Genomic DNA, 17,535 nt, shown 5'->3' with positions numbered 1-17,535 from the left:
AGGGGTTTACTTTAAGGGGAAAAAAGACAGAAACATAAAAGGGATACAAAAGACAAAAGGGATGGGGGGGTTAAACAGAGTTGCTTACTGGTATCGGTAACTGTTGTTCATCGACATCTTGTGTGCAGACACACATTGGGACTGCGCACGCGCATGCCTGCCACTCGGAACTTCCCTAGATAAAGTCTCCAAAGTGGGCACTCCGCACCGCAACCGTGCATGAGTAGGGTTTCCCGCACACTGATCACGAGGACACGGGGCGGAGCGCCCACCCTCCTCAGTTCTCTGCCACCGCTCCTCGGAGTCCAAGACACTTTAAGGCTCAGCGGGGCAGGCGGGAGGGAATGTGTGCCTGCACACAAGACATTGATGAACAACAGTTACCAGTACCGGTAAACAATTCTGTTTTCATCTTCCATCTTGTCATGCAGTCCCACATTCGCATTTTCACGAGCTAAATACCTGTGGAGGTGGGTGAGTCCCTCAGGAAAAAAGTGAATGCAGGACAGAAGTTCCAAACCGAGCCTCTGATCTTGCAGACAAATCGATTGCATAGTCCTTGATGAATGGCCTCTCATTAGACCACGTTGCCGTCTTGCAGATGTCACGAAGAGGAACCTGTCTGAGGAATGCAGCAGAGGCGGCTTGATCTCTCAACAAATGCGCCCTCAGGTGTAACGGGCACGAGAGTGCTGCAGCTCTGTATGAGGCACGAATTGCGGACACCAGCCATCGAGAAAGGGTCTGGGAAGATGCCCTGCATCCCTTCTTAGGTCCCCAATAACCAACGAACAGGGATAATGACTTCCTAAAATCCCTGGTCCTATCCAAATAATAAAGAATCGCATGTTTGACATCTAAATTGTGTAGTTCTTGTTCACCCAGTGATTGTGAGTTTGGGAAAAAAACTGGAAGGGAAACCTCCTGTGAAAGATGAAATTGCGAGACCACCTTAGATAAAAACTGCCAATCCGGATGGAGGACAACCCTGGAGGGGAAAACCTTCAGGAAAGGGGAATCTATCCTAAGCAAGGCCAGTTCACTAACCCTTCTCGCGGAGGTAATACCGATTAAAAAGGCTACCTTCATAGATAGCAAAGCCAGTGAGATGGAACCCATAGGCTCAAGGGGGGGACTCATTAAGGCCTGTAAGACCACTTCCAAGGACCACTGAGGGATTGGTGGTTGATGGGGAGGAAACAAATTGGTAAGACCCCGGAGAAAACATTTAGATAATTTATGGGCAAATAATGAAGTACCCTGCACCTCGATGTGGTAAGAAGCCAACGCCGCCAAGTGAGTCTTGACAGAAGTAACTGCCAGAGCAGAGTCTGCTAATTCCCATAAATATAACAGGACCTGTGGCAAGGGACAAGTAAATGGGCAAAGATGTCGTGATAAACACCAACGTTCAAACCTAGTCCACTTATTCCCGTAACCACGCCTAGTAGAGCTTTTCCAGGACTGTAACAAAACCTCCCTCACGCTAGCAGGGAGGGGCTCGTTAATGGTGTAATCCTCCATTCCATGAGGTGAAGCCTGGGCAAATCCAGCAGTGGTTGGGAACCGGTGGTCAGGAGGGTAGGGTCCAATGGAAGTCGGATCCGAATGCCCTTGGCCATCAAATTCAGCCTGGTAAACCATGGCTGACGAGGCCAAAAGGGAGCGATCAAAATCGTGTCTGCCGACATTTTCCCCAACACCCTCGGGATAAAAGGTAACGGGGGAAATGCATAGTGAAGAACCCCTGTCCATGTAATCTGGAACGCGTCCCCCAGAGACTGCGGATCTATCCCCCCTGGCGAACAAAAACTGCGAGCTTTTGCAGAATGTGCCCTGGCAAAAAGGTTGATTTGGGGGCTTCCACAGAGGGAAAACAATTGGTTCAGGACCAGGTCGTTCAGTGTCCAGTCGTATTCCTGGGAAAACACCCTGCTCAGCCTGTCTGTCTTGGTATTCATGGAACCAGCTATGTGTATCATATCCACCTGAATCTTGAAAAGAATTTGCCACACTCTCAGAGCCTGTATGACCCCTTCCAACTCTATGATTCTATGATTCTAGGTGTGGTCTGACCAGTGCCGTATACAATGGGACTATGACATCTTGTGATTTTGATGTGATGCCCCTGTTGATACAGCCCAAAATGGCATTCACCTTTTTTACCGCTGCATCACACTGCCTGCTCATGTTTAGTTTACAGTCCACAAGTACCCCAAAGTCTCATTCACACACAGTGTTACCTAGAAGCGTATCCCCCATCCAGTAGGCATGCTTTTCATATTTCTGACCCAGATGCAGAACTTTACACTTATCTTTATTAAATTGCATCTTGTTCTCATTTGCCCATTTTTCCATTGTGTTCAGATCTCGTTGAACTCTGTCTCTGTCTTCCGGAGTATTTGCCAGTTCTCCCAATTTGGTGTCATCTGCAAACTGGATGAGTAGTCCCCTCCACCCCCTCATCTAGATCATCTTCGCAGATGAGGTCAAAGCATAAAATCCAGGAAGGCAGAACTGTATTAGGCATCTCCAAACAGAAAAGGGGGGTTGGGAGAATGAGAAAAGTTGAGAATGGGAGGGTGGGGAGCAGCTATGTATACCTACTCTGCGTGGCAGAGCTGGAAAGGGGTACACCGCAGCTCCAAGTTCAAGCAGCTCTCTGGACAGAAGGAAAGAAAGAAGGGCATGTGAGACAAACAAGAAATCATGTTCTTTTCCTCACCTAGAGCAGTTCGCCCTCCCAACAATTAGTGATGGTCATAGAATCATAGAATAATAGAATTGAAAAGGACCACCTGGGTCATCTAGTCCAACCCCCTGCACTTAGTAGGACACTCACAACCTTCACAGAATCAGCCTCTCCGTCAGATGGATATCCAACCTCTGTTTAAAAATCTCCAAAGATGGAGAACCCACCTCCACTGAGAAACCACTCGGTCAGGAAATTCTTCCTGATGTTTAGACAAAATTTCTTTTTAATTAATTGCATCCTATTGGTTCTGATCCGTCCCTCCGGGGCAAGAGAGAACAACTCTGCTCCATCTTCGATATGGCAGCCTTTTAAACACTTGAAGTTGGTTATCAGATCCCCTCACAGTTGTCCAAGCTCCCCCAACCTTTACTCATTCGTCTTGGCCTCCAAACCCCTCACCATCTTTGTTGCCTTCCTCTGGACACGCTCTAGTTTGTCTACATCCCTCTTCAACTGTGGTGCCCAAAACTTAACACAGTACTACAAGTGAGGCCGAACCAGAGCAGAGTAAAGTGGTACCATCACTTCCCATGAGCTAGACGATACTTTGTTTGATTCAGCCGAAATTCCCATTTGCCTTTTTACACTGCTGACTCATGTTCAATATAAGGTTTACTAAGACTCCTAGATCCTTTTTGCATATACTACAGCCAAGACAGGTTTCCCCCATCCTATATTGGTATATGGGGGAAACTTGTCTTGGCTGTAGTATATGCAAAAAGGATCTAGTTTCCCCCATTCTATATTGCACCATCGGAGGCGGTCCCCGACTACAAGAAGTTTGGGGACCGCTGCTATATTGGTATATGATGAGCCTCTTGTGGCGCAGAGTGGTAAGGCAGCCGTCTGAAAGCTTTGCCCATGAGGCTGGGAGTTCAATCCCAGCAGCCGGCTCAAGGTTGACTCAGCCTTCCATCCTTCCGAGGTCAGTCAAATGAGTACCCAGCTTGCTGGGGGGGTAAACGGTAATGACTGGGGAAGGCACTGGCAAACCACCCCATATTGAGTCTGCCATGAAAACACTAGATGGCGTCACCCCAAGGGTCAGACATGACCTGGTGCTTGCACAGGGGATACCTTTACCTTTATATTGGTATATATGGTTTTTCCTATCTAATGTCATTAACCAAGTGGTTAAGACAACGTAGATTCACCCCACAGACATCACTCTCGGGCTTCAGGTAAGTAGAAGTCTTTATTTGGAGAATCAGGACACAGATCAGCACATCGCATAAGCTCCCAAACAGGAATCTTCACAGAGACACCCGAAAGGGGGCTTGCTTAGAATATATACCTTGGCTTGGGGAGGGGAGCATAGAGGTAGCTTTTGGCAGGAACACGGATTCACACGGAAAAAGGCAATAATACTCACTGACCTAAAAGGTGCCAAAACAGCCCATCCGGACATCTGGTGTTTAGACTGCGCTGCCAGCAAAGCCAGCCTTGGGCAAGGAAATGATAGGAACACTGGATGAGCCTTTGAAATGCAAGGAAGAAATGGAAGGGGGATTGCTGATAGGACCCGGGGAGGTGCCACAACTCAGCGGGAGATCCGGGAACATAAAGAAATAAAACAACCTCAAAGAAGACAAAAGTTGTGGGTAAGGAACTGGGGGTTCATGACACTCTGCTCCTTCCAGGGCCCCTTCCTACCCACCTCCAGAGCTGAGAGACCTAGATATGCCTCATGGAAGTGTTTTACCAAAACTGGGGTGTGCACGTCCTCTGCATCTACGCACTCACTGTCAGAGTCTGGGAATCCCTTCCAAGCTACTAGATATCACAAGCGTTTTCTCTGGACATGGGAGTCGATTACCTCTGAGAGTTCATAGTGTTTTCCATCCCCCACCATGACGGGGGGTGGGGTGGAGGAAGAGCATTGGGATGCAATTTATCTGGCGAAGGAGCCGGTTTCAGGAGGCTAACGTGAAATACAGAGTGTACCTTTTGATAGAAAGACAGCAGTTCCACCTGAACCGCCATCTCATTTACCAGTTCTACTATCTTGAAGGGACCCACAAACTTATAACTCAGGCGCCTGTTCTTCAGGTGCTTTGTGGAGATCAGGACCATGTCCCCAATAGAATAAGCAGGTGCCTCCTCACACTTCTTGTCCACCCACTCCTTAAACTCAACCTTGGCTTTGTGAAGGGCTTCCAAAACCTCCCACAAAAACCTTCATAGCCCAGTCCACCACACTTGGTGGGCACAAAGGGTGTGCACCTGGCTGGGGCTCCAGTGCTGGGAAGGGCCGGGGCGCATACCCGTACACAACTTCAAAGCGTGATAGCCCTGTGCTGACATGGGAGGCACTGTTGTAAGCATATTACACTAGGGGCAACAGTGACACCCAGTCATGCTGATAGTAATTTAGGAAGCAGCGTAAAGATTGCTCCAAAACCTGATTCACCCTTTTGGTCTGCCCGTTTGTGGCTGGCTGGTAGGCGGTACTAAGGGCCCATGAAATCCCCACCAATTCCAGCAGCACCCCCCCCCCAAAACTTGGCAACAAACTGACTTCCATAGTCATTAGCTATTTTGTTTGGAAAGGTGTGCAGCTGAAACACATGTTGGATGAAAAATTCTGCTAACTTCTGTGCAGTGGGGAGTGACGCACAGGGGAAAAAGTGAGCTTGCTTGGAAAACAAGACCACCACCACTGAGATAACTGTCTTTCCGGAACTGGGGAGAAGGTCAGTGATGAAATCCATGGAAATGGCTTCCCAACCCCATGGCCTATTTTATTATTTTGTTGAAATTTTAAACCCTATTTTTATATGTTTTATACATATTTTATGCCAATAAAAGATTACTGACTGACTGACTGGCTTCCCAGAGCCAGGAGGGGACCTCTAGCGGTTTGAGGAGTCCTGGTGGCTTTCCCACTGGGTGTTTCGAAGCAGCATAATCCTCCACATCCCTATGTACCTAATCCTCCACATCCCTATGTACCCATGGCCGCTAGAATAGCATGCGGACAAAAAACCATATTTTCAAGAACCCAAAATTCCCTTCTGTCTTACTGTCATGGCAAATTTCCAGTACCTTTCCCGTAAGAGTAGAGGCGATGTACAATTAGTCACCTTTGTACCACAACCTCCCATGTTCTGATAAGGAGGCTTTTAAAGAGTCCAATTCTTAGTCCGTGGTTAGCTCCTGCCGAAAATCGTTGGGATTCTGTCCCTTACAGTCCAGGGCCGGGGGGGGGGGGGGGGGGGGGGGCTTGAATCTTGCTTCTGGTTTGAACCATAAACCCCAAGTGGTTAGAGTTGAAAATGTCAATGCGAACTTTCTTCTCTCTCTTTTTGGTGCATTCTTAGGAGTAGTGGGGCAGAAAATCACAGTAGAAACTAACAAATCCTACGAACGACTGCAGCTGGCAACAGGTACATGGGATTTCATTCCATTTGGATCTCCCTATCAAACACCCGGTAGCCTAAATATATTTGGCTTTTGTGAAATTCACAATTGGACGTTTTGACAAATAGCTTGTCGTCGCGAAGGCACTTCAGAACCTCGCAGACCAGGGCAACATATTCCTCTTTGTTTTGGCTATATATGAACATGTCATGAAGATAAACCACCACCACCCTATACAGCAAATCATGTAACACTTCATTAATTACATTCATGAATATTCCTGGCAAGTCGCTTAAGCCGAACGACATGACAAGATAATCAAACTTTCTCAAGGGGGTGTTCCACTTGTCCTCTTCTGCAATTTGCACCCGGTAATAGGCTTTTCTTAAATCTAGGATGATAAAAATCTTCCGCTCCCCCAGGCGGCCCAAGATATCTTTGATAAAGGGAAGGGAGTACGCATTCACTTTGGAGATGGCATTGATGGCTATGTAATCGATGCAGAGCTGGAGAGTCCTATCTTTCTTTTTGGCAAAAAGCACCTGGGCAGCCATTGGGGAGGTGGCTGGGTTCTTATCTATGAACTGGTGGGTTTCTTCTAACTCATGTTGTAAAGTTTGGTTCTGGGCAGTGCTTCTACCGTTACTAACTCTATGGCACAGTCCATGGGGTGGTGTGGGGGAAGTTAATAGAATCATAGAATCATAGAGTTGGAAGGAGCCATACAGGCCATCTAGTCCAACCCCCTGCTCAACGCAGGATCAGCCCTAAGCATCCTAAAGCATCCAAGAAAAGTGTGCATCCAACATTTGCTTGAAGACTGCCAGTGAGGGGGAGCTCACCACCTTCTTAGGCAGCCTATTTCACTGCTGAACTACTCTGACTGTGAAATTTTTTTTCCTGATATCTAGCCTATATCGTTGTACTTGAAGTTTAAACCCATTACTGCGTGAGCTCTACTCTGCAGCCAATGGGAACAGCATCCTGCCCTTAAAGAGGGCTATCATGTCCCCTCTCAACCTCCTTTTCTCCAGGCTGAACATTCCCAAGTCCCTCAACATATCTTCATAGGGCTTGGTCCCTTGGCCCCAGATCAACCTCGTCGCTCTCCTCTGTACCCTTTCAATTTTATCTACGTCCTTCTTGAAGTGAGGCCTCCAGAACTGCACACAGTACTCCAGGTGTGGTCTGACCAGTGCCGTATACAATGGGACTATGACATCTTGTGATTTTGATGTGATGCCCCTGTTGATACAGCCCAAAATAGCATTCGCCTTTTTTACCGCTGCATCACACTGCCGGCTCATGTTTAGTTTACAATCCACAAGTACCCCAAGGTCTCGTTCAAAAAGGCCGCCTACACCCCCGAAGCAGCTACTGGTCCCGGCCACCCTCCCGGTTCCCCCAGAAACTGTCTCATCACCCAGGTACCATGGGCTCTGGCTCCCCTGGCTCCCCTTCTGGCATTGCCTATCCCTGCAGCTCTGTCTGCCTTGGGGGTCCCAACAATGCCAACTGCAACCATGCTTCCTGTAGTGCTTGCCTTGTTGACCCTGGGCACACCTGTGGTCCCAGCAGAGCTTGCGGTGCCTGGCCTTGCTGCCCCGGCGGTGCCCCTAGCTCCGGCAGCACCCATGGCCCCAGCTCCTGCCCTTCTTTTAGGACCAGTAGCACGGTGTATATTCCATGCCTGCTTCAACGGCTTCACTGAAAAACTGGACTATTTTCTATTGCAGGTGGATGGCTTCCTAATGGACTGGGGAGCATCCATCAACTCAGAAGCTGACAAAGCATGCACATTGGGAAACAACCTGGATGGTAAGGTGGCGAAGTGGTGGGTAGACCAGAAACGGCCAGCTTAGTCCACTTTCAAGAGACACTCATGGTGCACTTTCAAGACCTGTTCTGTGAGATGAAAGCAAAAGAGGTTTTGTTTGAAGCAGCGGGGGTGTCCCATTTATTTATTTATTTATTTATTTATTTATTTATTTATTTATTTATATTTATATACCGCCCTCCCAGAAGGCTCAGGGGAGGATGAACCATGGCTGAGGACAGCCTTCAAATGGGGACTCAGCTGCACCCTGAACGATGGCATCTACAATCGTGGGGCTCCAATAGACGAGAACCTGGATGTCTGGATCCTGAGAGCAGGACGGGTCGAGGCAGAGCAAATAGAATATAAACTTTGGAAACATCACACTGTCCATGGACTGAGTGGTAAGCAGGGATTGGGGGTGGGTCAGGAGAAGAATCCCCCCTGCACCGTGGCCCCAGAGAGGGACAGGCATCAGCAACTGGGACTCTGTCTAGAGTTTGGGGGAAAGGGACACTTATTAGTGGAGTATTTGTAAGGTTGTCATTTGGAAGAGGGCAGGATGCTGTTCCCACTGGCTGCAGAAGAAAGGACACGCAGTAATGGGTTTAAACTACGAACAAGTACAACGATATAGGCTAGATATCAGGAAAAAGTTGCTGAGCTCCCCCTCACTGGTAGTCTTCAAGCAAAGGCTGGATACACACTTTTCTTGGATGAAAATTCCATTTCCAAAAGAAATTCCATCTAAACATCCAGAAGAAGTTCCTGACAGAGCGGTTTCTCAGTGGAACAGGCTTCCTCGGGAGGTGGTGGGTTCTCCATCTTTGGACATTTTTAAGCAGAGGCTAGATAGCCATCTGATGGAGACACTGATTCTGTGAAGGCACAGGGGTAGCAGGTTACGGAGTGATTGGGATGTGAGTGTCCTACATAGTGTAGGGGGTTGGACTAGATGACCCATGATCATAGAATCATATTGAGAGTGAGCTAAGATTGGCCAGAGAAGCCCATTGTAGCAAGAACAAAAATTTTCAGTTATGTGGGGAGCAAACATAAAGTAAAGGAGGCAATAGGCCCACTGTTGGGTGCGAATAGACAAACTCTAACGGGAGATGCAGAGAAAGCAGAAAGGCTTAGTGCCTACTTTACATCTGTTTTTTCCCACAGGTCAAAGTGTTTAGGCACATCTAGAGATGGCAGTAAGAGCCTCTTGTGGCGCAGAGTGGTAAGGCAGCCGTCTGAAAGCTTTGCCCATGAGGCTGGGAGTTCAATCCCAGCAGCCGGCTCAAGGTTGACTCAGCCTTCCATCCTTCCGAGGTCGGTAAAATGAGTACCCAGCTTGCTGGGGGGTAAACGGTAATGACTGGGGAAGGCACTGGCAAACCACCCCGTATTGAGTCTGCCATGAAAACGCTAGAGGGCGTCACCCCAAGGGTCAGACATGACTCGGTGCTTGCACAGGGGATACCTTTACCTTTACCTTTAGAGATGGCAGTAGCCAAAGGATAGTGTCTGGATGGCAGGTTAACATGGATAGAGAGGTTGTCGAGAGGCATTTAGCTGCACTGGGTGAGTTCAAATCCCCTGGGCCGGATGAAATGCACCCGAGAGTGCTCAAAGAACTTTCCAGAGAACTTGCACAGCCCTTGTCCATCATCTTCGGGACTTCTTTAAGGACTGGAGATGTCCCGGAGGACTGGAAGAACGCAAACGTTATTCTGATCTTCAAAAAAGGGAGGAAGGATGACCCGGGAAACTACAGACCAGTGAGTCTGACCTCTGTTGTGGGGAAGATAACGGAGCAGATATTAAAGGGAGCGATCTGCAAACATGTGGAGGACAATTTGGTGATCCAAGGAAGTGAGCCTGGATTTGTCTCCAACAGGTCCTGCCAGACCAACCTGGTTTCCTTTTTTGACCAAGTTAACAGGTTTGCTGGATCATGGAAATTCGGTTGATGTCATTTACTTAGATGATGTCCCCTCCAACTCTATTATTCTGTGATTATATGATCATTGGATGAATATAATATTTAAGGTAACTGCAAAGATTTTAATACAATTCGAATTGAAGAATTTAAGAGCTGCGAATGTGATGATAAAGTGGGTTTTTCCTTTTCTCATTTCTTTTTTATAAATACTGGGTTAAAGTTCATATTGTTTTATAAGAAATGCTTAAAGTTAAATACTAAAAAATATGTTGTTGTGAACAAGTGCAGGAGCCAGCTGATTTTCTAGCTTAAGGATATGCCTTTGTTCAAGTAAAAACCCATTTGCCATTTTGTTTCTGTGGCACATAACCATTTCGATTTAAATTTGACACAGAAGACTAGGGGCAATTACCATCAATAACCCAATGCACATTTAGCCAAATGCTAAAATGCAAGGGGAACCTTTATCCAACCAGTTTCTCATCTGATCCATGACAACTAACTTGGGGAGTCCCACAAGGAGGGGTCCTATCCTTTTCAATATCTTCAAGCGCCCTTTTGCACAACTGGTACGGAAGTTTGGGCTGGGTTGTCATCAATACGCAGATGACACCCAGCTCTTCCTCCTGATGGATGGCCGCCCTGACTCTCTCCCAGAAGTATTATCCAGCTGCCTGGAAGCAGTGATGAGATGGCTCAAGCAGAATCATCTGAAGCTCCATCCTTCAAGGATGGAGGTCCTGTGGCTGGGTAGGAAGGGCCCATGTGAGGAAGTGTGTCTGCCTACCCTGGATGATGTGCAGCTCTCTACGGCTCACTCCACCAGGAATCTGGTGTGATTCAATGGAAACCCAGGTCGCAAGGGTAGCACGGCTGGCATTTTATCATCTCCGCCAAGCTACTAGCACCCTACTTGGCCCCAGATCACATAGCCACAGCAATCCATATGACTGTCACCTCTAGGCTGGACTTTTGCAACTCACTCTACGCAGGCCTGCCCTTAGCTTTGACCCAGAAACTACAGCTGATCCTCACAACACCATGGAGGTCCCACATCTGGCCCATTCTCCACCAACTGCAGTGGTTGCCAGTTGAATTCCCGATCAGGCTAAAAGTTCTGGTAATTACCTTCAAGGCCGTACGCAGTCAGGACCTGAGTGAGCGCCTCCCTGCCTATGCCCCCCAAAGAGCTCTACGCTCCACCGCCACCAACCAGCTAATGGTCCCTGGCCCTAAAGAAGCCCACCTGGCCTCGACCAGGGCCAGAACATTCTCTGTCCTGGCCCCCACCTGGTGGAATGAGCTCCCAGAGAAGATCAGGGACCTGGCGGAACTAAAACAGTTCCACAGGACCTGCAAAAGGGAGCTCTTCCGCGAGGCATTTGGTTGAGACCAGACATAACCAGCAACATCTGAAGGGCCCCTGCTCCCTCCCTCCCAGAATTCCATCAGTGCGCTCTGCTCCTGGACCTGTTTGCACGGTTACAATTATCCGTTATTAGTATTAATGTTAGGATTATTTTCATGTTATGGATTGTTTCTTGTATTGTTTATATGTTTTATGTAAGCCGCCCTGAGCCAGATATCTGTTGGAAGACCAACTCTGCTAAAAATGCAAACTCTGTTAAATTCTTAAGTTGTCTTGCCGACAGCTTCATTTCCCAGAAAGTAGAGAGGGGAACCAGGGGCTCTGCTATTTTAGACTTGACTCTCATCAATAGGGAAGAATTGGTAGATGAGGTGGAAGTAGTGGGCACACTTGGTAGCAGTGACCATGTGCTTTTGGAATTTTCCATTGTGTGAAAGAGAAAACCTTTACATAGTAGGAAGTATAGACTGGACTTCAGGAAAGCTGATTTTAACAGACTTTAAAGTATGTTGCATAGAGTCCCGTGGTCAGAAAGACTTAAAGAGATGGGAGTCCAAGAGGACTAAGAATTTCTTAAAAATCAAATACTGAACGCTCATTTACAAACCATTCCCTTGATAAGGAAAGAAGGAAGGAGCCTAAGGAGGCCAAGATGGCTCCATAAACAGCTGTTGAATGATTTGAGGAATAAAAAAGATGCATTTAAGAAATGGAAGGAAGGCCTAATTACCAATGATGAGTACAAACAAATAACCAATAATTGTAAGGACATTGTTAGAAAAGCTAAAGCTCAATATGAGCTTAGGCTAGCAAGAAGTGCTAAATATAGCAAAAAAAAGGCTTCTTTAGTTCAAGTAAGAAAAAGAGTAGGGACATGGTAGGACCACTGCGAGGACAAGAAAGTGAAATTATAACCGATTGAAATAGAGCGGGCGCTAGAGCAGGGGTAGTCAACCTGTGGTCCTCCAGATGTTCATGGACTACAACTCCCATGAGCCCCCGCCAGCAAATGCTGGCAGGGGCTAATGGGAATCTTAGTCTATGGGCATCTGGAGGACCACAGGTTGACTACCCGTGCGCGAGAGCATAGGGAGGAAAGGAAGGTTGAAGAAGAAGAAGAAGAAGAGTTGGTTCTTATATGCCGCTTTTCCCTACCCGAAGGAGGCTCAAAGCGGCTTACAGTCACCTTCCCATTCCTCTCCCCACAACAAAGGGAAGGAGGGATAGGATTGAGAAAGGGAAGGAGGGAAGGAGGGATGGGATTGAGAAAGGAGGGAAAGCGGTGGTTGAAGGGATGAATAGAAGGAATAGAGGAAGGAAGGCAGGAAGTGTGTTAGAGAGGAAGGGGGAAAGAGAGCAAGTGAGAGGGAGAAAGAGATAGGCAGGAAGTAGATGGAGAAGTAGGGGAAGTCAGGAAGGAAAGAAGGAAGGGAAGAAGGAAGACAAGCAGGGAGGTAGGTGGACTTGGAGGGGACAGGGGTGTGTGTGAAGGGGGAGTCGTGAGGGGGGGCAAATTGGGAGGGGCAGTTGGGGGGGGAAGAGATAGAGGAAGCAAGGGAGGAAGGAAGGCAGCCAGGGAGGTAGGTGGACTCGGAGGGAAGAGGGGGAAAAGGAGAGGGTATTTGAAGGATCCGTGGGGGGGAGGGGGGGCGAATTGGGAGGGGGAGTTGGGGGGGAAGAGATAGAGAGATAGAGGAAGCAAGGGAGAAGGAAGGAAGACAGCCAGGGAGGTAGGTGGACTTGGAGGGGAGTGGGGGAAAAGGAGGGGGGTATTTGAAGGGTCCTGGGGGGGGGAGTCGTGAGGGGGGGTGATTCGGGAATTGGAGTGGGGGGAGGGGCGGGAGAAGGCTCTTGGGCGGGGGCGGCAGCGCGGCCTTCTTCCAGCCCCAGGAGCTCCCTAGCACAGTGGTCCCCAACCAGCGGGCCGCAGCCCAGTGCGGGGCCGTGAAGGCCATGGCGCCGGGCCGCGGCTCCCTCTCCCCGCCCCCGCCCCCCGCAGTAAAAAACTTCCCAGGCCGCAAGCTGGCGGCCCGGGAACGTTCTTACTGCGGGAGGGCGGGGAGAGGGAATCAGGGCCAGGCCGCGCATCACGCAGGCGCGGCCCGTGTGGGTGCGGCCCGCGGGCGCGACCCGATGCACGGGCGTGGCCCGCACAGGCGCGACCCACGGGCGCGGCCCGATGCGCAGGCGTGGCCCGATGCGCGGACGTGGTCCGCGCGGGGCCCGGCCCGATGCCCTGCCAGTCCCCAGCCTCAGAAAGGTTGGGGACCACTACCCTAGCAGCATCGAGGTCGCTGCAAGGGAGTGTCTGGGTCCGGCAGAAGGCTCTTTGCGGCAGTGGGAAGTGGGGCGGCCTTATGGCGGTCCCAAGGGCACCCCAGCATCCTGGAGCTGCAAAGATGGCCCGGGGCCGGCAGAAGGCTGCTGAGCAAGGGTCCTCAGGCGGGAAAGGAGTAGGGAGGCCGCGTCCTCGATGCGGCATCCCTGCTCCTTTCACCAGTGGGAGGAGAAACCGGGTGGAGGACTCACCGCATGGCCATGCTTCAGTGTCTGTGTGGTGACTTCCCGGCCGGACCAGGCGAGGCTGGGCCAAGCAGCCAATAGCTGCTTGGCCCAGCCTCGCCTGGATGGACGCTCGGAGGGCTCAATCAGGAGCCGCTTTGCGGCTCCTGATTGGGCCCTCCAAGTTTTTATCCCGGACAGAGCCCACCCTTTCTCCTCCCACATTGCCCTTGCCCTTTTATTTAATACCGTGGGAGCGGTTACAGATGATGAACAGAGGGAACTGCTCAACTCCTATTTCCCCTCAGTCTTCTCTTGTGAGGGAAATAGTGATCAATGTGGCAACAAACATATCACAGCAGGGGGTATGTGAATGGCGGCCTAGGATCATTGTGGGGGCAGTCCATAAACACCTAGTTTCTTTAAAGGAAACAAAGTCTTCTGGGCCTGATGAATTGCATCCAAGAGTACTAAAAGAACTTGCAGAAGTAATTTATGAACTGCTGTCCATTATTTTTGACACTTCTTGGAGAACAGGCGAGGTGCCAGATGATTGGAGGTGGGCAAATATTGTCCCCATCTTCAAGAAAGGGAAAAAGCAGGATCCGGGTAACTATCAACCCATCAGCTTGACATCTGTGGCTGGCAAAATTTTGGAACATATCATCAAGTTGGTCCTTGAGCAGCTGGAACAGAGAGCTGTGATTTCTAAGACTCAGCATGGGTTTCGCAAGAACAAATAATGTCAGACCAACCTTATCTCTTTTTTCGAGAAAGTGACTACCTGGCTGGATAAGGGAAATTCTGTGGATATAGTTTATCTGGATTTCAGTAAAGCGTTTGATAAGGTTCCACATTATATTCTTGTTGACAAGTTGGTAAAATGAGGTATTGATCTTAATTCTGTCATGTGGATCGATTCCTGGTCGTACCCAATGGGAATAAAATGAAATTCAATAGGGACAGGTGTAAAGTTCAGCATTTAGGTAGGAAAAACCAAACACACCAATATAAGATGGGGGAGACTTGTCTTGGCAGTAGCATGTGCGAAAATGATCTAGGAGTCTTAGTAGACCATACATTGAACATGAGTCAACAGTGTGACATGGTGGCTAAAAAGGTAAATGGGATTTTGGGCTGTATCAAATGAAGTATTGTATCCAAATCACAGGAGATGATGATTCTGCTCTGTTTCAGCCTCAACTGTAGTACTGTGTTCAGTTTTTGGCACCCCAGTTGGGGATGTAGACTGCAGAGGAGAGCAACAAAGATGGTGAGGGGTTTGGAGACCAAGACATATGAAGAAAGGTTGGGGGAGCTTGGTCTATTTAGCCTGGAGAGGAGACGACTGAGAGGGGATTTGATAACCATCTTCAAATATTTAAAAGGCTGCCATATAGACGATGTTCTCTCTTGCTCCGGAGGGACAGACCAGAACCAATGGGATTAAATTAATTCAAAATAAATTCCAACTAAACATCAGGAAGAAGTTCCTGACTGTTAGAGCGGTTTCTCAGTGGAACAGGCTTCCTCGGGAGGTGGTGGGTTCTCCATCTTTGAACATTTTTAAACAGAGGCTGGATAGCCATCTGACGGAGAGGCTGATTCTGTGAACGCTTAAGGCGGTGGCAGGTTACTGTGGATGAGCGATACGGTTGTGAGTGTCCTGCATAGTGCAGGGGGTTGGACTAGATGACCCATGAGGTTCCTTCCAATAATATTCTGTGATTCTATGAGTGCTGTGGTGAGCCCAAGGTCTCCCAGCTGGCTGCATATGGAGGAGGAGCGGGGAATCAAACCTGGCTCACCAAGTCTGCATTCCTAACCACTACACCAAGCTGGTGTTTTTCCAGTGTTAATTGTTAGGATTTCATCCCTGCAATAATCCGCCAGCCTTGCCAGAGGTCTTTTTAGGCCTACTGGAGTTCTTGACAATAACACTATGTCATGAAGGTCAGTATATAAAACCCTAAATAAATCAAATAAATAAATACATTGCTAACCAGGGTTGACCCTGATTAGTTTCTGAGGTCTGACAAATCCAAACCTGCCTGGACAAAACAGGCCACGAGACAATCAAATCAATAGAACCACTGGAGTGATTAATACAGTGAATCACAAGCAAAATGCAGCCACTATGTATATATTTCCTCATACAATGTTACAAACTCTATATTGACTTCAATTTGTTTATATCAGTGGTCCCCAACCACCGGTCTGCGGCCCAGAAAGCCTCAACGGGCCGCGGCTCCCCGCCCCCACCCCCCCCCCCGCAGTGAGAAACATCCCAGGCCGCAAGCAAATCGGCCACCAAAGCAGTCGATTAGCTTGCGGCCCGGCAAGCTTCCTTCTGCGGGGGGGGGGGAATGAAAGCGCGGCTGCTGGGGCAAACACGCATGTGCGGCAGGTCAGTGCATGCGCGTTTGCGCCATGCGCTGCCCCAAATGTGCATGCGTGAAAGTGCAGTGCATGCGCATTTTCAGCCACGCATGGCGTTTGCACATGGGCTGCTGTGCATGCGCGCCACCCGGATCGCCCTCCCCCCCACTGGTCTGCAGCCTGAAAAAGGTTGCGGACCATTGGTTTATATTAACCTGTATTTCAAAACAGTTATCTCTGTTTAACAAACAATACAATGTATTTGAACATAAATGCTGACATACTGCTACAGTATCAGACAAGATGAAGGTCACTGCTGGGTTTCAAAATGTTCTTCATCAGCAATAGTCATTTCCAAATTCAAGGCTGAGGGTTTAACTTGCAAACATGTAGAGATTTTGGTTGTGCAGGTAAATTTGGGAGCCAAATGAGGTTTCTCTCTATGAAGAGCTCTGTTTTTGCCGTAAGCCTTGGCAAAAAAAGGAGATCTATACGTGAAAAATAAAACAGTAGAACTCCCCCCCTCCTTCATTTCTAGAGACTTTCTTTTTACAAAAAGACTGCGTATAGTAGAGGGCCCAGAAGACAGGATTAGAAAGCCAAGGCGGTTTTGTAAAACTTACGTGCAATGGTGTCTAGGTTATATTCTGAACCTGGTTCATAATCACAGTATATGTTAAGGAATGGGCTGGCTTTATCTCCAGAATCCTGGGGAGAGGAAAAGAAAAAATAAGGATTCAGAGGACTGGTTCACTATTGGCATAAGTACTTCAATCTGTTCACCTCAGCAAGTAAGAATCCAAGGGCAGGTTCCATTTCGGAGTTGGAAGCATCTTATATTTTTTACAGTGCCTAGAGGCTTCACTGTTGAGAAAACCTTAGGCGAAGTACCAGAAACTTGTCCAGCATTGCTTGGTTAATTCAGTTGTGCAGCATCGCTTCTTGGAAGAATATTTCTCTCTGTGTAATTTCCTATGGGTTACTCTCATTGCATATTAAGACTTTCTGACTTATGCATTATTGCATAAATCGATACTGGCCACACGTGGATAATTTCTGTTTTTCTCTGGTATACATAATTCTTGTGTGCTCCTGTGCTGTTCCTCCAAGAGGAAAAGAAAACCAGGCTGATCAGGAGCCATTTCACAATGAGTGGACAGTGATTTTTTTTGCCACTCTCTTTCGCCCACTTTCAGTCTCTGTATTTGATCACTCAGTAATTCTCCCATTTCTTCAGAAGTGCCCTGCATGCATTTGTTGTCAATGGTGTTTCATCAGACTGGAGGGAGGTGAGTAGCGGGGTACCTCAGGGCTCGGTGCTCCGCCCAGTACTTTTTAACATATTTATTAATGATCTAGATGAGGGGGTAGAGGGACTACTCATCAAGTTTGCAGATGACATCAAATTGGGAGGACTGGCA

The 17,535-nt window shown here is 48.4% G+C and overlaps 1 protein-coding gene across 6 annotated transcripts in view; it reads right to left on the bottom strand.

Annotated features, from left to right (window-relative positions):
• The window catches only part of KPTN (kaptin, actin binding protein), a 62,853-nt gene that overhangs the window by 32,292 nt on the left and 13,026 nt on the right, over positions 1 to 17,535 (bottom strand). For all 6 annotated transcript variants that reach the window (XM_077336519.1, XM_077336516.1, XM_077336517.1 and 3 more), the window contains exons 3-4: positions 16,738 to 16,822; positions 2,608 to 2,662 (exon numbers count right to left, since the gene is read on the bottom strand). In XM_077336519.1, coding sequence (XP_077192634.1) covers positions 2,608 to 2,662; positions 16,738 to 16,822 — 140 coding nt within the window. The remainder of the gene's footprint in view (positions 1 to 2,607; positions 2,663 to 16,737; positions 16,823 to 17,535) is intronic.

Source organism: Paroedura picta, chromosome 5, assembly GCF_049243985.1.
Source record: "Paroedura picta isolate Pp20150507F chromosome 5, Ppicta_v3.0, whole genome shotgun sequence".
Lineage (NCBI taxonomy): Eukaryota > Metazoa > Chordata > Lepidosauria > Squamata > Gekkonidae > Paroedura > Paroedura picta.
This window is presented reverse-complemented; position numbering and strand designations above follow the sequence as displayed.